The following is a 22,356-nucleotide window of genomic DNA, read 5'->3' on the forward strand; positions in this document are numbered from 1 at the left end:
GATCTCATCCCCGCAATCATTTTCAACGGCCACAATGTCCAACGTTTCTTTGGACTACAGCCATTCCTGTTCAGCATCCCCCTTATTCTTATCACCATGGCAACCCTTCCATTAACATCTACCTTAGCTCCAGTTGAAATAGCCTCATCTTGGTGGTCTACAGTCCATTATGTCTTTGCTGTATCAGTCTTTGCTTCCTGACTATCATAAATCCAGTTTACTTTTTTTGGCATCATTACATTCCTTCTCCACTTCACTGTCATTCGCTTCTCTGTCATTGACGGCAACGGTTCCTCCTTCCACATCTTCATCATCTTCTTCTTCTCCATCCTCACTGTCATCTCCATCACCTATTTCCACGGATCTCTCTTCTTGGCCATCGCTGGCCCCCTCGATGGGGCTTCCTGTATCCTGTCCCCCCTTCTGCGCCCGTTTCTTTTGGAGTCGATGCCGCTTGTGGCCCTTCTTGGCGGCGAAGTCCTGGATCCTTTGCTGCTTCCGCCGCAAGTAGTCCGGCATGTTGTCGAAAGGTACCTTGTGGAGACCAGCGAACTCACTTGGGACATTACAGGAGCCTGTCATGGGATTGTTAAGGAGAAAGTAAAGAAATGACACAATAATACTTGTTGTTGAAATGCTACAAATTGACTGCGCATGCGTAAAACAGGATCTCATATACATTCTCGACCGAGAATTGCGTGATAAAATAATCTCATATACTTAGACAAAAATCAATCACCTTATCTACTCTATGCTGCAGTTTGTGTTTTTTTTGTTTTGTCTTTTTCATGGATTTTCCCTAGGGTTCTTACCCCCCTTGACTTGTCCTTTATAGGGTATTTTTAATAACCCTAACTAGGCTGGAGTTTGTTTCATAAAAGTCTTGTAAGAGACTTTTTGCTCATAAGACACACCTATGAGAGATAAATAAAATGGATGTTACTTCTCCTTGAAAGTCTCTCATAACTACATAATGAGTGCCATTGGGCATTCTGAGATTTACATATGAAGTCTTATATGTGATGCCTTTATGAAACAGACCCCTGGTCTATTTTAATACAATCTAGGTAGATGATACAGCTGGTCATCTTGTCACTTGCACACCTTAAAGGACAAGTTCACCTTCATAAACATAAGGATTGAGAGAATGTAGCAATATTAGTAGAACACATCATTGAAAGTTTGAGGAAAATCAGACAATCCGTTCAAAAGTTATGAATTTTTTAAGTTTTTGTGCAGTACCCGCTGGATGAGAAGACTACTGCAGTGTATGAGTAACTTAGATGTCACATGCGTACAACAATATAAGGAAAATATAAAGAGAATTTCACAAAATTCCATCTTTTGAAAAAAGTACACATTCCCCTGACTCGTTACCGACAAATGTTATGTGTAATATTATTCCCCCTGCCTTTAGAAAGAGGCAAGTCAAGTGCTCTTTTATTATGCCAAAAAAGTGAAAATATGTTGAATTTTCTTTTACATTTTTCTTATACTGTTGTACGCATATGACTCACAAGCTGTAGTAGTCTCCTCATCCAGCGGTTCCAACACAAAAATTAAAAAAATTCATAACTTCTGCATTGATTGTCCAATTTTCCTCAAACTTTCACTGATGTGTTCTACTAATATTGTTGCATTTTCTCAATCCTTATGTTTATGAAGGTGAACTTGTCCTTTAAACTCTAGTAGCTCCATCCCCCCCCCCCCCCCCCCCCAACGATTGCAAAACAAAGAGATCCTGATAAAAGGCGTGGCCTGTCATTTGAAAACCAATTTTCATCAAATGAACTTTGAATCCTTCTTAAAATTGCATGCTCTCTCATATTTCATAAGAGGTTTCTCATTATCTAACTTAGGAATGTTATAAACCTGAATCCTCACCTCAACCACTGCTGTACAGTCCCTTTAATCTTATTACATGTTTGTTTTGTTTTTTCATTGAGGTTAAAACGTCAAATGTTTAGTGAAAAAACACATTTGAGTGTGTACTGTTTGTCAATGATTTTCTTGAAAATTTTTGGGTCTGGGATGAAAGGTCAAGGATTTAAGGCCAGGTTAAATGTTAAGGTTTTATTTGTTTGTACAGTGTTTTCATCATATTCATATTCATAGCTAAATGCAATTTCTTATAATGTTGTTTATGAGTTTTGATGGTAAAATGAAAAATTTTAGCTTTTGAGCTGCATGTTCTTGTTTGATTGTGAATAAACCTATATTGAATTAAATTGAATTGAATTGAATTGAATTGAATTGAATTGAATTGAATTGAATTGAATTGAATATCCACCAGCCACAAATTGCAGGAAAGGGAGTCACTTTCAAAATAAAGGAATTTTACTTACATTTCAGGAATTCCCAATCTCCTGGACAAGCTAGCTTATCCTCTGATGATGCTTCCAGGAACTGAATAGTTACAGATGAGAGACAAAACAAATAAGAATCACACTACACAAGGAACACACATACAGTGGAATCTTGTTACAGAGAGGACGGATACAGCATAACAAAACCCTCTAGCAACAGCGTGACTTTGCAGGACGATCCAAACTCTTCACATTTCTTTTTGCACCCTGGTATGGTGAACTATCAAATGAAACAAGGTGATTTTCAAAGTTTTCAGTTCCTTGCAAAAACCATGTTCCCCTGAAATTTTAACAATTATTACAAAATGTATCTATATAAGCAGCATCCTCGCCAAAAAATGAAGTACGCGTGGCGGAAAAGTGCCGTCAGGTAGTTTGAAATATTTACGCGTGGTGGGTCAAACTGAACACGTGGTCGGGTCGTCGGGGGAAGAAATGACGCTTACACACCGACATGCGCGTGCACGAGAAGCATGTCAAAAAAAAAGGGAGGAAGGGACAAAACTGGTGCGACATCGTGCTGTCGACGCTGTGTTATAACATAATATAAGACGTTTTAGCATCACATTAACTAGATATATCGCTACGGCTACTGATATGCCTCCGCCATAATGCATGGTTCTCCTAATAGGTCTATAGTACAATGTCTTGACAATGTGTGATGACAGTTTCACACAATTGGCAAAATATTAAAATGACAGGTTTGACACAAATGTGCTGAATGTTCACTTTCCTAGAACTAGGTTCAATTGGATGAATGATTAAAATGTCAGAGTGCAGGCATTTGGGAAACTGATGATTTTTACTTGACTTTTGACCCTTTTATAAGTTTATGCATTGAGTAATTTTCAAGGTATTGAGAAAAAGTATAATTTCAGTATCAAATGGGAAAATAGCATTATCTAAACCTGGCCTTTGACCTTTGACCTCACAGTTCCAAAGAGAATCACTGTTAGGTTGAACATGCATAAATATGTAAGTTTCATGATGATACCTTGAGTTACTTTCGAGATATGGAGGAAAAAGTGCAATTTAGCACTTTCACTTGACCTTTGACCTTTTGACCTTTGACCTTTTGGCAAGAAACTTCCCCAAAAATATATATTGGGTAATACATGCCATACATCAAGTTTAAAAAAAGACCTTCAGGCATATTGCATTTTAAGGAAAGTAGTGATATTTTGAGGAGTTGACCTTGACCTTTGACCCCCCTCACCTTTGACCCATGACCCCCAACTTCCCTAGATAATCACTGCCCATCGGTACAAGCATATATACTAAGTTCCACGAAGATACCTTGAACCATTTGCGAGATATGGAGAAAAACATGAAATTTCAATTTTTTCACAAAATAACCTGTGACCTTTGACCTTTGACCCTGTGACCCTAAAATCCACACAAAGTATTATCCCCCAAGTATATACCCTCATACCAAGTTTGATGTAAAACCACCACACGGTTCTTGAGATATTGACAAAAACAAAACGGGACGGACGGACGGACGGACGGACGGACGGACGACCCGAAAACATACTGCCTCCGGCCACTTCGTTGCGGAGGCATAAAAACGTATATTCGTGTCCGATCAGTTTTCACTGTGCAACATGAGAGCATAGGCTACCATTGTTAGTAATGGCTCTATAATACATTGTATTTTGTCTCATCTGCAGACTCCAACCCAAAGCACCTTCTGATCTGGAGATTCTCCCACCTGAAACCCCTAGCAAGTTGATGTGTGCGAAGTTCCTAGGGTTCTAGATGCTCTCTGGTGCTATCTAAGGCTTATTTTTTCAACATACCATAGCAATAAAGTAAGAAATCCTTTCCAACGGGAGACACACAGCCAGGGCGGGAGAAATTAAATCTCAAGCGGGAGATCAGGAGATTTTGCAAAACTGGGTTTTCGGCGGGAGAGTTGGAGTCTCGGCATCTGTTGCGCGAGCGCTTGCTGAGTGCGCGAACACTTGATACTGCACTAAGTACGTGTCTGAATTCTCTTGTAACAACTCATGAGCGCACAAACATCTTGTAGCATGAACAAGTGCAAGTCACTCCTTTTGCAGTGCAGAGTCGACTTAACAGTCTTGTAGAAGAACAGTACACGTCGCACTTACATACCATTTCTGTAAAATACTCAACTTCTATGCACGTTTTGTTCACAAAACATTGCCTTAACAACTACACGGCCTGCCCAAATGTCAAAAACTGATGAAAACTAAAAGAATTTCTACCTAAGGAACTTAATTTGAGGGGGCAGGTGAAAAAAGTGTTTGTTACTGGGCTGCAGGGAAAAGAAATATCCATGAATTTCAATACATTAAAAAAATAAGTCTATTGTGTGGATACCTACACTGCACCTCAAATTTTGTACAAGATTTACACAGACACCCCTTGTAAACATATTTTTTTTCTGTATTTTACATGACAGAAACGGTCTATTGTGTGGATAGCTAACTGTATATCAAACTTTGTACAAGAACTACACAAACATGCCTTCTCAACATGTTTGTTTGTTTGTTTGTTTTCTTAATATTTTGTTGTTCTTGCTGTCCCGCTTTCCCGTACCTTCAACTTTCCGTCCTCGCACGTCTCCACCCGGTAGACGACGATGGGTTTGGTCGGGTCAGGGAGCAGGATCCATAACCTGCCGTCGGGGTCAAAGGTCAAGGACCACGGCGGATGGGTACACTCCAGTCTTACAATCTCCTCCATCGTCCATTTACCGTCTTGCTGGCCGACAAGATAGACTGGAACAAACGGCTGCCTGTAGCAGTATTCATGTAATGATGAGGTCGGATATACAACCCTCTCTCGTTATAATGAACATGGACTTTATGATTTACAACAAAGGACAAAATCAAGTCCCAAAATTACTATATATTTTTACATATTTTATTTGTTCTGCTAAAAAAAAAAAAATAATAAAAATAAAAATAGAATTTGTAACGACAGAAAACTGCCGATTCTGAGGACTTCCTTTTGACAAGAGTCGCATGTACCTGACAGAGGGTGGAAATTTTTTCAGGTCCCTCTTCTATGATATTAATTTGTTTTTATCCCTGACATAGCAAGATACTTGATAAAACATGGAAATTTCACTGGTCCCATCCACCTTGTTTAATCAAGGTCCCCCTGTACAAGCGTTGACAGGAAAAATCCCTGGTACCTTCACTCAACCACTTAACACAACACAAGTGCAACTTATAAGACTGTATTATTTAATAGACTCTTGCTGCGCACTAAAGGGGGGGGGGGCTAATCCAATGGCGTATTACTCATAAGGACTCCAAGAAGAAAAAAAACTTGGTCTACCACTCACGTAATATTGTATTCAAATTGTTTAACATACATTTTGTATGCATGTTAACGTTGGTATGGTATACTCTTCCTTCTTCTTCTTTTTTTCCTGTAATTTTGCTGTGAAGTACGCAAATCAACCTTGCCTATAAAAGTCAAATGCAAAGGGACAGGAAAAAACTATTTGACTTAATATGTAAATTTTGACTTACAAAACAAAATTATCACATGTTTATTTCCATCTAAAGTAGAGTGTTTTTTTTGTTTTTGTTTTTGTTTTTGTTTTTTTTTTGTTTTTTTTGGGGGGGGGGTTTACTAAGGCAATTTCGGGGCTTGTATGAGGTTGAATTAGGGGAGGGTGATTGTATATTGTGATGGCTGAATGCATACTGTATGTCAGCAATACATTTTTATCATTAGGACTTCTAAAAAGAAAGCAACAGGAGTGAAGCTCACTGTAGTATTGTCATGGCAACGAGACTGTGCCTGCAGCAGCAACTCAGGCAGGCGACTGTCGCATCCGTCTTTTCTCCCGCGTCAGAATCGCCGGCTTTCGCCCAGTTGAAGGAAGTTCTGCACAGTTCTGTCGCTGCTCTGTAGTCCCACAGCCTGAGACTAGAGTCCTGTCAGTATGGAATGGTGATTTATAATAAGCCGGTGTGAAGTTAGCTCATGTGCACACTGGTACAAATGACCTTTCTGGGTTTTTTTCTCAGTTATCTAGGCAGGTCATTATTACAGTAGAAGCTCTCCCGTATTGGAAATTCAACTGAAATAAGTGTTAAAGAAAGACGGGGGGTGCTTCAGACTTCTGAAAGTCTAATGGGGTGTTGCAAGAAAGTTGCAATCAATTTCAACTTGCAACTGATTGTCACTGGCCAATCAAAATCATTGTTGCATGCATGTCTTCTTCAAAGGGCAGACCCTGAGCCAATCAGAATGGTTGTTTCAAAATTAGCAATTATTTGCAATTGATTGCAACTTTCTTGCAACACCCCATACGACCCGCTTATTAACGTGATCAAGGAGAAGACAGATCATTCTGCCAATGAAGGCTGTGGCGTAGACAGCTAAAAATTCTAGAAGTAAATATCTTGTATTGAGATAAAAAGTTTAACACCAATTCTAGTTGGGTCATGTTTAAAATATCATTTTGCAGAATGTGTCAGAAAGAAAGGGACATTAAACAGGAAGTAAGATTCCTCACAATAACAATATAATAACAGGTGATACACAGAGAGTGTTAATGCCAAATTATTACTTTTTTTTTATTTATTTGACATTAGGTATCTGTTATTTGACTTAGTCAGCATGGGAATGCAGTTTTAAAACAAAACAGCTGGAACTGATGACTCTGCGAACATAGAGTTGTAGCCCCACAAGCAAATTAAGCTTTGGGTTGGTTTGATTTGGTTTATGCTACGTTAACATCATGTTCCCGGCGGCCACGGCTGCTCCTTTTCAGGCCACCACGGACAAAACGGGATGGACATGAGACAACACGGGGGGACGAGATGGGGAAACGTGACGAGCTATGATTACCATGGATGTCATGTCAGATTTTTAATCTGTCAAAAATTTTGCCACAGCAGTCATAGTACTGCCAATAAACCTACATTGTAGTAAACCATAATTAAACGGGCAAACGCAGTAAAACTTGATGGCTCGTAATAGGCCGCAACAAAACTTGAAGGCGGTCTGTAGTAGGAGCTGACAAGAAATATGTATAGTCTATCCTGACCAGACGCCTTGAAAACATCATCTGACAGCGAAAAAATTCACTGGAGTGAGGAATGGAACAAACATGAAGACTACATTACGAAGGGACAAAAGGGAAGAATAACTCCCCTACCCACGACACATTAATATTAAAGCGAATAAAACCGAGTGGACACTCACCCCTGCTGCTGATACCAAGAGATCAAAGGAGGGCAGTATGACTAGCCTGTTGACAAACCTGCAAAGTACCAAATACATTTTTATGAAATTATTTAAAAATTGAAGGAAAGCAACACCAATGGAATGTAAACATATCAGAAAAGGTAAAAACAGATTGGAATCACATTTGCAAAACTCTATAAATAATAATCATTTCTTGGATTTCTCTTCACAGACATCATAGCAATGTTGTAGATATATCCATAGGTGTATGTCATTAAAGAAAAAAACACAAACTAACAAATAAACAAAGTCTTCCTAAGCCCTGTTGAACCTTTAATTTTGGTGGCCTTCCACTTTCACCTTTGACCTTTCACCCCTGCCACAACAGGCAACTTGGGGATCATTACGTTTAATTTCTGATCTTCATATTACGTTCAATTACTATTGAACATTATCAGCTGGAGTAATCGGTGGAAAACAATATTTTCAATCAAAGTACAGTGACCTTTGACCTCACATTTGCCCTCTTCTCACTGCTGCGTACATGTGTCTGCAATTGGTTGTCAATTCATATTCACACAGTCCATCAACTTATATCACCACTGGGCTAGTTGTACGGTAGGACTGGGATAATGATTTCATGTCAAATATCTCTTTATATCAAATTCTTCATACAGGTAATAACAATGGTGATAAAAGTCAGCAAAAAATGTTTGCTGCATTTCCATTTTGTAATTCCCCCACCCCCCATAAAATGTAGGAGTGCAAGCGATGTGCACTGATATGGTTGAATGTGACATTTAGTGGAAATTTTTATGTTAAGTTACTGTAAAAGTGGAAATTTTCGCGCATTTCGCACAACCAGAAACCAGTGCGAAAATAAAACCACGCAAATATTTTTGCTTGCCATATGTTCCAGTAGTTGATGTCTTGATTCTGTGGAATTGAAAACATGCAAACCTCTTTTTACCCGGCCGAGCGCGAAGGATTAGTCATGCAAAAATATCCACTTTTACAGTATACGGATGGTTGTTACAGATTGATCTTAGACTCACTCTGTGTGCCCAAGGCAGAATGTGTGGATGCTATAGGCATTTGGAAGACAGCTCACCCGAATCTTCTCATCACGCTCAGCAGTGATGATAAATTGATTATCAGGTGACACAACCTATAGGGTAAGAGATGATTATGAAACCTCATTCTGAAGATGAGGGGATGGGCAAGGTGATGTATTCCTTTCTAAAGTAAAACTTCAATTCAAGTTGAATTGAGTACTCCAATACACAGGAGTACTAACAAACAAACAAACAAACAAACAAACAAACAGAATAGCGAACATACTGTTGAAATCAGACCAAAACATACCCAAGGTATACAATTTTCTTGTTTCTCAAGATTGCACACAACAAGCAGATGGCATTGGTACTTTTCATGAAAAAAAAAAAAGTTTTTGTTGAATTTTCCTCATGTTTTCATACATTATTGTCCATAACGATGTCAAAAAGGGTAGTAGTCTTCTATCTCATCCAGTGATGATGGCACCCAAAATTTTACGGTCTTATTTACCACATGGCGTAGTGATTTCGAAAATGTTTGGAGTTATCACATTTGATGCATATGTGTGTAAATCAGTCGTATCACAAAACATCCTACCATATAAAAATTTTGCAACGAAGCCTAAAAAATAAGGACATATCACTATTTTGGTCAATAAACCATAACTGTAGATGGTTTATTCTAGAAACAAGTTCATTATAACTATTGGTCACATTTTGCAAATACTTTAAACATTGATTATACTGATTACTATTTTAACATTGGTTGTTTCTATCACTAACTCAAATTTTGAAACTATTTTGAAGCACTAAAGTTGTGTTTCTGTTTTATCTGCAAATGGTAAACAATGCCTTTAACAATTCAAAATTTACAAACCTAGTGTCTGATTTTTCTCAAACTTTTACAAGTGTGTTTCATAATCATTGCTGCTTTCACTCAATCCAAATCTATATTTGGGTTTTTGTCTCCTTTATGCTGCATTTACACCATGTTCTCAGCGACCACAGCAGTCATGTTTCAGGCCACTGTGGACAAAATGGGATGAACGTGAGACAACCCAGAGGGACAGGATGGGCAGACGTGACAGGCCGTGATTGCCGTGGATGCCGTGTCATATCTTTTAAACTGTCAAAAACTTTGCAACGGTAGTCTCATTGCGAATGAGAAACCCTGTAGGTCATAATAAAACAGGGTGAACACAACAAAACGAGACTGCACGTAACAGGCCATAACGAAACTAGGAGGCGGTCTGTAGTGGAACGCGATGGAAAATACCGCGTAGTCTATCCTGACCAGCTGCCAAGAGAATGGCGTCTGATAGCTACATGTTCATCGGAGCGAGGACTGGAGAGATGAAAACTAGACTACAAAGGGGGAAAAACAGGAGAATTCCTGTCTACCTATTGTGCACTACGTTTCGTGCAAATGGGGCTGCCATGGCCGCTGGGAACATGGTGTAAATGCTCCATAAATGTAATAGAAGTACAAACCTTGGTATCTTTGTCTAAAACACACTCTCTAAAGAGAAAGTTTGTCAAAAACATGGGACTTACCACGTCTAGGAGCATGGAGACATGACCCAATATCAGAACTCCATCTCCAGCTTTATCCCTGATGTCAAACCGATAAACATCGCCTGCCTTGTCTGCAACAAAGAGGGCAGCCTCATGCATGTCAAAGGTCAATGCCATGCACCGTTTGGCAACAACTCTAAAACACAAAAGGGGAAACAGGCAAAACAATAAAACACAAATACAGAGAATAAGTCATACCTGTGGGTTTCAAGGAATGACTGATCAATGCGTTAACCCATTGAGGACGAGTCCCGAGTATACTCGGGCAGAGGTCTTTGGGAAATGTTTGTTGTAGCAAGATTAGTCCGTCTTCAACGGGTTAAGGAATTACATGGTTAATCCGTCATCAACAGGTTAGGGAATTACATTGCTTAACATTCATTATCTCATCTACAGGAATGGATAAAAATAAACAAAAGTCAGTGATTATTATTAAAGTTATTGATAACAAGTTATGCATTTAGAATGATCACCCAGTACTATGTTTTTCCAGGTGTTGTGTTGTTGTTTTAAAAACAAGAAAAGACGAAAGAAAAAAACTGGGACGCTACTAAAAAAAATAATAATAATAATACTTATGTAGCCCCAGACAATTCACATAAAATCAGACCAGGTGTAATGAATACTTGGAAAATGAGATTGTTCTAAGCACTATAAGACAAGTTCCTGAATTGTCTATTTCCTATTCAATACAGCATCTTTTCTTCCTCACTGTGCAAGATATGTACATAGTACATCTGATGTATTTTAAAACTTGTAGGACATGAAATGCTATGAGAAGGTGATTAATCATTAATCCATGAGTAAAAAAAAAATTGATATGCACTGTAGGTGGATCTCTCCAGGCCCAAAGAGGGAATAAAAATTAACACTGACAACAAAAAGAATGAATGACCAGCAATGATGGCATTTGTCCACAGCTGCCATCATGAAAGACCTGGTAGGTTGGGGATTCACACATAGGGGGGTTGATTCATTTGCTGTCACCCAGGCCATGAATATTTATGTGGAAAGCTTATTAGAAAAAGGACTCATGCACCTCAGTGCAAGCCTGCTCAGACTGCACTTGAATAAGCACCTTCATAAATGAAAATTAAACCAAGAAAATTTGTGTGGAACGTCCCTTTGAAAATAGACTCATGTAACTTGGTGCAAACCTGCTCAGATTGCACTTAAAAAAAAAAAAAAAAAAAAATGAGTGTGAATTGGGCCATGCTAACTAAACAGAAAACACCTCCATAAATGCAAACTAGACCAAGAATATGGCTAATGGAAAGTTCCCTAGAGAAAGGATTGATGTACATTGTAACAACGTGCAATTCTGCTCAGAGTACAAATAAATTTTCAGATGTAAATTGGGCCATGCTCACTTTGTCCACATTTTGGTCCAAGAGTTCTCTACGTCCCACAGCGACAGCTCCTTCTGGTCCGTGCAGGCAGCGAAGTGGCAGCCACTCTTGGAGAATGCCGCGGTCAGAACCCGTCCTGTCGAGACATGAGGGTCCCTGTGAAAGTGGAATGAATAATTACCCTGGATGACTTTGCATGGATTTTATGGAAACCTCTGTGTAGTTTAATTTTCATTCGTACAGGAAGAATTTCAACCATTAACCGCAAAAGGGCGGGGGAGGGGGGATCCATCCCCCCCCCCCCTTTGACGTTTCACAGTATAATTCTGTAACGCAAGAAGACCTCGTCACGAGGTTCTTGACTTTCTTTTTTCAAGTCTCATGCAACTTTTGAGACAAACTTTGCAGAATCCGCCCCCCTCCGGTTTTAGCAAAGCCAAAAAGAGCCCGGCCTGATTAGGGTTAAAGACTAGTCCCGAGTATACTTGGGGGAGGTGTCTATGAGAAATGTGTGTTACAGCAAATGCATGTCATTCTCAATGGGTTAAATTCAAAACTAGATAATAATCATTCTAATCATTTGGGATACAACATATGTTTGAGATTGAAGCTGCTCATATGAAAATAAAGAAGATCATTAAAATAAGTATGATCATTCTAAAAATATCTTCACAAATATTTGTCAAGTAAAGGGTGCAGTACCACTGAAAGATCTTTTTTTCTAATTGATGGCACTAACATTACTTTCAGAAAAAAATGAAAATGGAATTTATCCACCTTTACATTCACACTTTTTATTCATTCTTTCATACGTAAGCCAAGAATAAATCTGGGCACTACAGACGTCCCAAAAAAAATTACAATCAGATTTTCACATTGATAACACCCAATACAACTAAATTGTCTAAATGCTACTTCAGGGTCTTAAAATATAACATCTTAGCTCTATTTTGCAGAAAATTCCATTCAATTTGGTTAATCGGTCACAGAGAAATGTGGATTGTTGTAAAAGCATGTCGTGAGTTTGATTCTTCCAAGTTTGGCACTTGGATGCTACTGTGCATGAACACAATAGCTAGAACTTGGAGGGAAGAGATTCCTGACATGCTCTACAAAATTCCTCATTTAATGCAGCAAATCGAATGGGCTTTTCTGTAATATGTGGGCAATGAATTATAGTTTCGTACCCTGAAATTGTGTTTGGATTGATGCACAATTTTTACAGTCATCATTGCAGAGGGGCCTGTTGTAAGTTTTTTGGGGAAATACGGTATAATCTACTCAGTATACTCCATTCATAAATCTACTTGCTTTCACTTACATCTCAACAAGAGTTGTGTCTTCAGATCTCCTCTGCTGTTCCTGCTTCGATGCATTCTTCGACTTTTTCTTCGCATTCTGGCCCTCCGGCTCGACGGTACTCGCCCGCAGTTCAAACTTGTGCACTGTAGCGGGATCTCTGCAGGCCCAAAGAGAAAATACCAAATAAAACAACGACAAAAGAATGAGTGAATGTCCATGCAGTCATTCAGGGCGGTCAATTTGAAAGACCTGATGGCATGGGAATTCATATAGGTGGGTTGATTCATTCTGCCCGTCAGAGTACATTAAAAAACCAATAATAGCGCCGATCGACAAATATGTTCACTGAAGTGTACGTTCATTGGTAATGGCCTCACCAGTCTAGATCAGTGATAAAGCTGTATAGAATTTGTTACAGGGGTTCTCAAATGTATCCGAGCCGAACCAACCTCCCCACTCCATGGTACAATATCTCCACACCTAAGGTTCTTTACAACAGAAAGACCTGTGGTCTATTTCATGAAGTCATCATTTGAAAGTATTTACATAAATCTCTGAATGGCCAAAGTTGCTCATAGTATATAGGTATGACAGCATGTCAAATCCATTTCATGAAGCCTCTCATAAGTGTGTCTTATTTGAGCAAAACTGATCTAGATTATGGCAAGCAATCACTGAGATGCTGGTGTATCAGATGCATCACACAAGGTCAAAATATCACCCTCATCAGGGGGGGCTTTGGTATACTATTTTCAGTTGAAGAAGGAGTTTTTCTTCAGTGGAAACTATGGGAGCAGAACTACTGTATTCTGCGACATTCACTACACAGTGTTTGACATATTCAATCTCATATTACAGAACAGGGCAAGTCCATCCCCTGAGCTATCCCATCATACATTTAAATCACTGCTCTGCACACAACACCTACATAGTAGGTATTGGTGATACCGAGAATTGAAACTCAACGCCAAGCTCAACAAATGGGACTTGCTTGATAATGTATGAGCTTCTTGCCAAAAAGTCTCAGGAAGTATTATCAAACGACAAGTTCACCTTCACAGACATATAGGTTGAGTGAATGCAGCAATATTAGTAGAAGACATCAGTTGGAGTTTGAGGAAAATCGGACAACCCGTTCAAAAGTTATGAATTTTTGAAGTTTCTGCTCAGTCACGGCTGGATGAGAAGACTACTATAGCTTGCGATGTCACATGTGTACAACGATATAAAGAAAGAATAAAGAAAATTCAATATATTTTCACTTTTCTGGCATAACAAAAGAACACTCAACTTCTCTCTTTCAGAAGGCAGGGGGACCCACATGATACGTCAGTAACAAGTCAAAGAAATGTGCACTTTATTTACAATGTAAAGTTTTGTGAAATTCCCTTTTTTCTTTTTCCTTATAACGTTGTATGCATATATGACATCATACACTGTAGTAGTCTTCTTATCCAGCAGTGACTGTGTAGATACTTTCAAGTAATTTTCGTAACTTCGGTACGGATTGTCAGATTTTCCCAAAACTTTCACTCATGTGTTCTACTAATTATTGTTGCATTCACTCAATCCACATGTATATGAAGGTGAACTTGTCCTTTAAAGTTGGAGGAATTTAGATGTTAGTAATGCCTCGATTAACTTCATGTCCCTAAGAGTGCTGACTGGCACAGAAAACTCTACACACTGCATACAAAGTCCCAAGCACAGAAAGAGGTAACGGTCACCTCAAAGCAGAGACCCGAACTTCTGATCCACTGATGGTGACGACGTAATCTCTGCTGCACAAAATCTTTGCCATGTCCGTCAGTCAACATTAAGTGCAGTCACAGTGCCCAGATCAGCATGCCGTCTACAGAGCAAGACAAAATGAAAATAGTCTCAAGATAATTTTACTTGCCTCAGATTTAAATCCCGAGGACAATAAAGAGTTGGTGAATAATTATATAGATATAATATCATTATCATTTGACAGATTAGTATTGCCTTGATAAAGTCACAGACATCTAGAAGCTGAACAGACTGCATAATAACACAGAGTTATTTTGATGAAAATCAGAGTGGAATGTTTCTTCAGAATTCAGCTTGTCACCTCACATATCTTCTCTCAAAACCTGATAGAGGTCAAATCCAAAAGCAAAACATTAATATGATTGTCATAAAACAACAACATGCCTGTGATATGATCAAAATAGTATCAACCTGGACAGACCATAATAGTAGTAACTGCACAGGGATCAATTTAAAAACATGCTAATAATAAGATTTTAAGAATATTACTGGGATAGAATGTCTAGTAAGATATATGACTAGAATTCTAGTACAATGACTCTATGAGTGTGGTTCTTTAGAACTCACAGAGGGGTTTGTACGCCAAGGTGTAAACCCAAAGTCAAGTTTGTCATATTATTCAGAGATTGCAACACAGCTTCAGGAGTGCTTTTGGAAAACATTCCAAGGCCATAAATCTTTTAACACACGATCAGAAATGCAGCAACCTAAATGCTGGTCACTGTGCGTACATTCCCAGCTTCAGCAAAGTTAAAAATGCAGATAATCTTGCAAATGCAAGCTTTGATTAAAATCTATGTGAACTCGACTCGAGTTCTCACGTTAAAATTAATACATCTAATTTAACTTACTAAGTAGACTTTGAATTAATATTAATTTATAGTCTATGGCTAGTAGATCTACAATTATACCAACAAATGGTAACATACGGTTTCTCGTCGGTTACGATAGTTTCTACAGTGTAAATGTAGATCTACTGTGGCATGCAGGCGAGTGGCGAATTGCACCGTATATCATGTAGTAGTTTAATGTACTTGATGTACATGTGCCGTAAACTTACTGTAGCTCTAATTGTTACTTTTTACCTCTGCCAAGGGAGGAGGTTATGTTTTCATTACCGTTGGTTTGTTTGTTTGTTCGTTCGTTCGTTAGTTAGTTAGTTTGTTCGTGTGCAAAATAACTCAAAAAGTAGTCAACGGATTGGGATGAAACTTGCAGGAAAGGTTGAGAATGACACAAGTACCAAGGTAACAAACGATTAACTTTTGGTAGTGATCCGAGAATTTGGGGGAATTTACATGTATGAAGGATTTTTGCTATTTTGGCAGGTAGGGTCAGTATAATCGTGATATAGTCCCCACCACAGGCCCCAACGCAGTGCGCCTGCACCCACGGACTAGGGTTAGGGTATAGGGTTAGGTAGGGTTGTATTTAGTATGGACATGCAGCGGTGGGGACTATATCACGATTATACCGACCCTACCTGCCAAAATAGCAAAAATCCTTCATACATGTAAATTCCCCCAAACTGACTGTTTTGGGTGCACCAGGTGGGTTGGGGAGGATGGCCTGAGGGCCCAAGTCATTTAGTTGGCTCTTTCCAGACCCGGGCTGCCCAACCTGGTGCACCCTTACCACTCCAGTGTATGTTCTGATTTCGAAATATGTTTTATGAAATTTGTAAATGAAAGCCGAATAAATAATAATAATAATAATAATAATAATATGCTGGTAGGGTCCATGAACTTGGGAGTTCAGGCTGCGCTATTTGAGGCTTGCCTCCGTGCACTAAAGTGCATGCTCTAATTTCTGCCGGAGCGTGGCGCGCTGTGCAGCTGAGGGTCTATGACGTAACAAAGGCTTCTATTTTGGGAAATCGGGCCGCTTTCAGCACACAACGCTATAGAGTAAAATATCCCGTTTGCGGCAGTTTAAGTATTGTTAAGGGTTTTTCCAACTTGTAAACAAATCAGGCAAATTATTTTCAACCATTTCATGTATCATAGACAAGATTATTTATTAATGCAATTGTTTTCATAAAAGAAATTTACCATTGACCAACGCAGTTTTCATGATTTACCAGGGCAAAACCCAGCACAATTTTCGCCGATAAGGGCGATATGCGACGTAGTATTTCTGCTTGCGGCACGATGTACAATCCCTTTAGATGCAATACGCGCGTGCTCCGTGATCTTTAGCCGATCGCCTTCACATGTCTCGCGAACATTGCGTAAGCCCCAATTCCCATTGCGAAAGCACGTGAAAATAGCGGGCCCACATGCATTGGCCGCAAACAAGATCGCAATTCTGGCGGTGTTGTTGATGTTTCTCGTGTTTTTCTGAATTTTTTCGATGGTAACATCCACTTTCCGAACAAAATGGCGGCCCACATCGGCTCGCGAAAGTTCTATTTTATGTGAGGATATGTTTTCAAAATCCATGAGCATCGGGAAAACGACAAAAAATCAAGTTTCTTGGACCATTATTTCTTAATTGTTATGTTTAGAAGTACCGAAAATTTTATTTTGGATGCGATATGTTGTCATTCAGGTGAGAAAATTTCACTTTCGTCAGAGATCGTGCCCATTTTATTGGTTGGTTTTTGTTGATTGCTAGTGTGTTAGTATATGTGTAGTGTGCATGTAAAAGTGCAATGCTGTGTTTAGCGGTATATTACCGTGTATGATGTACCTGCCGCTAACGGCTGCACGGCCGCTTACTGACGCAGTTACTCTAGAGTCTAGATGTCTAAGTACATATACCAGTGGAAATCACTGATATCTCTATGGAAGAACAAGATCAGTGGTGGAAATAAGCTGCATGCTTGGCAGAGGTTTGACCGAAAGATCGGTCTGTATCTGTCCGTCGGGGAATGCTCCGCGGAGACTGCGTCTGGCTTCACGGATCCCCTCCGTTTTACGGAGGACGGCGTTAATGGCAAAAAAGAGTCCTCCGGACAGACGGATCTTTCTGTCTAGGCAGAGGTCTGCGCTCTCAGACTCTTGCAGAGTGCTTTTCTAGTATTACTATTACATAGGCCTAGTATTATTGTCACAGTAAAACTTAGATGCTATTGCGTATTTTAGCATTGCCATTGTGTGATTAGGCGGGCGGGCCATCCTATACTATATAAATTTACCAGTGCACAATTGCCTAATACGGCCAGGGCTAGCATCTTGTATTCTAACTATACACAGCCCATCGCTGTATAAACAGCGACAGCTGTGCTTCCACATATGCACAGCGTCTGGTCGGGCTACTTGTATACTTGTTTTAATACAGTCAGTGTCAGTAGCATTAGACCGTCTCTAACGTGTTAGCGGTAGGCGCTGGATCGCGAGACTGAGGTTACAGGGCCACACGAATAATAACGCCTGGGACCATTCATTCGGATTCACTACTGTTCATTCTCTCACCGGCCACAACCGAAATTTTCACTTCATGAGATCTATAATAATAAAAAAAAAATAGTAACGTATGCACACGTTTACCTGCAATTTTCAAAGAAAGTATACAAGGACCAATTACTGGAGAATAGCCTGAGAAAGTGGACTGTTCGTAAAACGTGGATGGAGACGCAGACAGTCCAGCTATGCTAGACTTCTTTTGTCGTAAGAGGGCGCCTTGTTTCACATTATCAGTGTGTTCTGCACTGTGCCTATTCGAAGTACGAGCAGACGCCACTCGGTCTGGAAGCGCCAGATAGTACCACTTCGGATTACTGAGTATAAAACCAGCAAGAAAGCAAGGAGCTCAGATGAAGTCATATCACATAGAGAAGTCGCTACATGCCTGGTAAATCAGAGAATGGCCAAAGTCGCTCAGGCTTCAGAGAATGGAGCTATGACAGACTTTTAAAGAGCTACAAATGCATTTCATGAAATTTCTCATAAGACTTTTTAACGGACCTATGGAACCAAATTGAATTACACCCAAAACGATGCGATTCGATATGAGATGCAGACAAATTTGGACAGTATCACATAGGTCCTACGTATTTTTTGTGAGGACAATCCGCTTAAATATTGGGAACTTTCACCATTTTGATCAAATCTGTACCGGGAATCTCCTGTGCCCCGTCATCGCTATAAGAAGGCTATTAATATTAGGCCTACACGACATATTTACGAGTGGAATTAAGGTATGGTGTTGAGACCTGGCTTCACGCAGGTTTCGAACTTTTTTGGTGAGCTTTGAGAAACATTTCGTGAAAATTTCACAGATCTTTCTCCGGGAGATTGTAATTCCAAAATGAATTCAACGTTAATTTGATGAAAATTGGTTTTCCAATGGCTGAGATGTCACAACGATATTGAATAAAAGATGGGACCCACAACCTTTTGTTAGGATCGATTTGTTTTAATTTGTTTTTTGATATCTCAGCCATTTCAAAAGCGATTTTTTATCCAATAAACTTTTAATTTCTCTTACAATGTGTTGCGTTCTATAAAATGCCAATCCATCTCCGCCTATATTCATCCCTTCAACAACTGAAGGGTTTGTTTGCAAAAAACCGATAAGTCCATTTTTTAAGATTTTGAAGTAAGATCTCTGTCATAAAGCACAAAATAATACCTTTTAAATGACATATTGGTCACTACTATACAGGTATATTCTTTAAGTTATGGTCAAAAGAAGCAAAACAAATCTTATTATTCTTTTTATTTTTCTTGACCTTTAATCGCAAATAATCGGCGATTTCTAAGATTCTTGAACATTTGATATATTCTCGTGTAGTTCTTAAATGAATGTAATATTTTTTGTGAGTCTCAATTTGGATTTAGGAAAAAACACTACACGCTGTGCTTGCTTTTGTAGATAAAGTAGCCCACGCTATAGACGACTCATCACATACTGTTGGTATATTCCTGGACCTGTCCAATGGGCCTTTGACACTATCGATCATGGTATTTTGTTATATAAACTCTCACTTTATGGGATACGTGGAGAGGCCTTAATTGGACTGGTTCAGGAGCTATTTAACTAACAGGAAACAGTTTGTAAATACCAACGGCTTTAGTTCCAGTCTAAAACACTATCTTGCGGGGTTCCTCAAGGATCCCTTTTAGGCCCACTTTTGTTTATTCTTTATATAAATAACTTTAGAAATGCATCTAATGTTTTGTCTTTTCTTCTTTTTGCCGATGATTCTAATATTTTCTTTTCACATCGAGATCCAACAACTCTTTTAGAAGTAGTGAACAGAGAATTAATATGGGTTCAAATGTGGATTCAAGTAAATAAGTTATCTCTTAATGTAAACAAAACTGTTTATATGTTATTTAATTTTAGTAGCTCTGTTACGCATTTGCTTGGCGATATAAAAATGAATAATGATTGCTTGACTCAAGTTGAATCGTCTAAATTTTTAGGTCTTTATATTGACCATGAATTAACATGGAAATATCATTTGAGTATATGAATATAAGAATGACCCAAGTCCATGGAAGATCATTTCGAGTAAATTAAAAAAAACTTCATATCTTTTTTATTTGTCCAATAATATTCTATTTAACTGTGGTGGGAAGGCAACATTGTATATACAAATTAGAACATATATTATTATGGCAATTAACATTTACATTAATTGTGGAGAGGATATTGGGTGTGGTGGACTTGGGTCGTTCTTTGATTCATATGGACTTGGGTCGTTCTTTGATTCATATACATGATATTCTGCTATAGAGATGGGAGAAGGATGAGAGAGGGCGCTATTATATGAATGTAAGAATGACCCAAGTCCTTCATTCTTACATTAATATAAGATTTAACTCATTCATTTCAGGCACTTCCGGGGGTAATTAGGATTTATCATTTGCATACAAGATGAGTCCATGCATAAGCTACAATTTCCCATGTCAAACTGAATTTGGCCAAAAATTGGACTTGGGTCGTTCTTATATTCATATACTCATTTGTCAAAGATGCTTTCGAGAAATACTGTGATCTTAAATAAGTTAAAACATTTTTTCCCAAGTATATTTTTAAAAATTTATATTCAACGCTTGTTTTACCCTATCTCAGTTACGGTATACTTTCCTGGGGCAACTTGTGCCAAATTACACATTGATAAAATGTTCAAACTACAAAAACGGGCTATTCGTTCAGTTAATTTAGCCGATTTTTATTGTCAGTGTGACACGAATCATTTTTTCTTAGAGAACAGACTCCTTAACCCTATAAAGCCCATATTTTCGTTTGCCACTCCTACACCCTTTACCCGATTTCAACCAAATTTGGTGACTTTTCCTAAAATCTTATTGCAAACATTTTGGCGTAAAATTTACCTATGTCCCATATTGCTGGTTGCCATGGCAACCGTAAACTGACAACCATGTTCGTCAGATTTTGCATGATTCTTCTGTTCCAATTTCAGTTAACAATATAATAATTGATGAAATGGGAGTTTTCTTGGCTGTAATTTGCTGAAGGACCAAATAATGAAGTAATTATGGTTGTGAATTACTCTGAAATGGTTTTCTTATTATTTCCTTTATTTCTATATGACATAGGCATCAAACAATAGATATAATAGAAATAATTGAAAATACAGCATTTTTATTTTTTATTTTGTGTTATCTTCACACAAGCTTTACCTGTAATATCATTTGTTTATCATATTATCAATCTGGAAACTCAAAATTTCAGTATTTTGGAAACATGAAATGTGATAAAAATATAATGTATCCATGCAAAGCAATACATCATAGATTTCATAGATTTCTTTATACTGTAATGAATAGCGCCTCCATATGTTGACCTTGAGAAATTTTAACCCTAACAAATAGTGAAGGTTGACTTGCTTTTCCTTTGTGGTAAATATTAAAATGATTAATATGAAATAAAAACATATATGCTGGGGATAAAGAAATGCAAAGAAAAACCATGATTTCAGCATATTTCCTATGTATTTTGTTATATTTTGGTAAATAGCGCCCTCAGTGGGTGACCTTGAGACCTTGACCTTGACAAATTTCAAATGTTGGGTCATGTAGAGTATGAGTTGTTCTATCCATGTGCCAAATAATTATGACGGTCATACATCATATGATAAAGAAGTTAAATAGGGGGGGGGGGCACAATGTGCCCCCCCCCCCCCCCCCCCGGGCCTGGAAGGGGTCAAAATAGTTTGGGCTCTATAGGGTTAAGGTTGCTGATTTGTTTTTATATAACTTTTTTTTAATTCACATTCCATATTCCACATTTCGTACAAGTTTTATATTCCATTTGATTTGAAGCAGAAAAGTTTTTTTCACACAATGGTCAGTTTGAACCAATAATGCACAAATGTATAAGGACATATAATTAACGTGTAATATGAGGAACCCACTAAAAAGTAAAGCTTGTAGGATGTGGGTTCCAAAAATATAACATGGGGTTTTAGTACAGTGTATCAAAGTCAGAAGTGACGTAACATGCAAAATTCAAAATATCGAGAATATTACAATGTTTACGGGATGTACAAAGTATAGTATATAATGTTTTATGATTAACTTATGGTATAAATGCTTAAAAAAGTAGCAAGTTAATCAAACTGGTGAGGTCATCCGAGCGAGGCATCATTTAAGTATATGCAAAAAAAAAAAAAAAAATTACCCACATGTTTCAGAAAAACTATGCCGTCCATGCTTCCAACAAGACAAAGAGATTCATTTCACCTTCCACGTACTCGTACACTCCTTGCTCAAAAAACAATTGTTTTTACCGAACCAAAATTCTGGAATGATCTTCCCACCGACT

General features: G+C 38.4%; 1 protein-coding gene across 1 annotated transcript; it reads right to left on the reverse strand.

Moving 5' to 3' along the window:
* Window positions 1-204: 204 nt before the first annotated feature.
* LOC139730081 (tRNA (guanine-N(7)-)-methyltransferase non-catalytic subunit WDR4-like) lies at window positions 205-18,223 on the reverse strand. Its single transcript, XM_071640989.1, has 11 exons — window positions 18,108-18,223; window positions 14,553-14,677; window positions 12,845-12,982; window positions 11,545-11,679; window positions 10,154-10,310; window positions 8,600-8,712; window positions 7,563-7,620; window positions 6,120-6,286; window positions 4,914-5,130; window positions 2,346-2,406; window positions 205-575 (listed from the first exon to the last, which is right to left on the reverse strand). Exons 2-11 carry the CDS (start codon window positions 14,624-14,626, stop codon window positions 205-207), a joined length of 1,491 nt encoding a protein of 496 aa, XP_071497090.1. The 5' UTR covers window positions 14,627-14,677; window positions 18,108-18,223.
* Window positions 18,224-22,356: the final 4,133 nt, after the last annotated feature.

This window comes from Diadema antillarum, unplaced genomic scaffold, assembly GCF_040938485.1.
Source record: "Diadema antillarum isolate AM-2024a unplaced genomic scaffold, OU_Dant_1.0 seq00000290_RagTag, whole genome shotgun sequence".
In the NCBI taxonomy this organism is placed as follows: Eukaryota; Metazoa; Echinodermata; class Echinoidea; order Diadematoida; family Diadematidae; genus Diadema; species Diadema antillarum.

Excerpts from the sequence above, each read along its gene's own strand:
- LOC139730081 (XM_071640989.1), bottom strand. The coding sequence starts at position 14,626 with ATGGCAAAGATTTTGTGCAGCAGAGATTACGTCGTCACCATCAGTGGA. Across the intron at positions 12,983-14,552 it reads GTTCGGGTCTCTGCTTTGAG|AGATCCCGCTACAGTGCACA; the intron begins GTGACCGTTACC and ends TTGGGCCTGCAG. Across the intron at positions 2,407-4,913 it reads AGGTACGGGAAAGCGGGACA|TTCCTGGAAGCATCATCAGA; the intron begins GCAAGAACAACA and ends GTAACTATTCAG.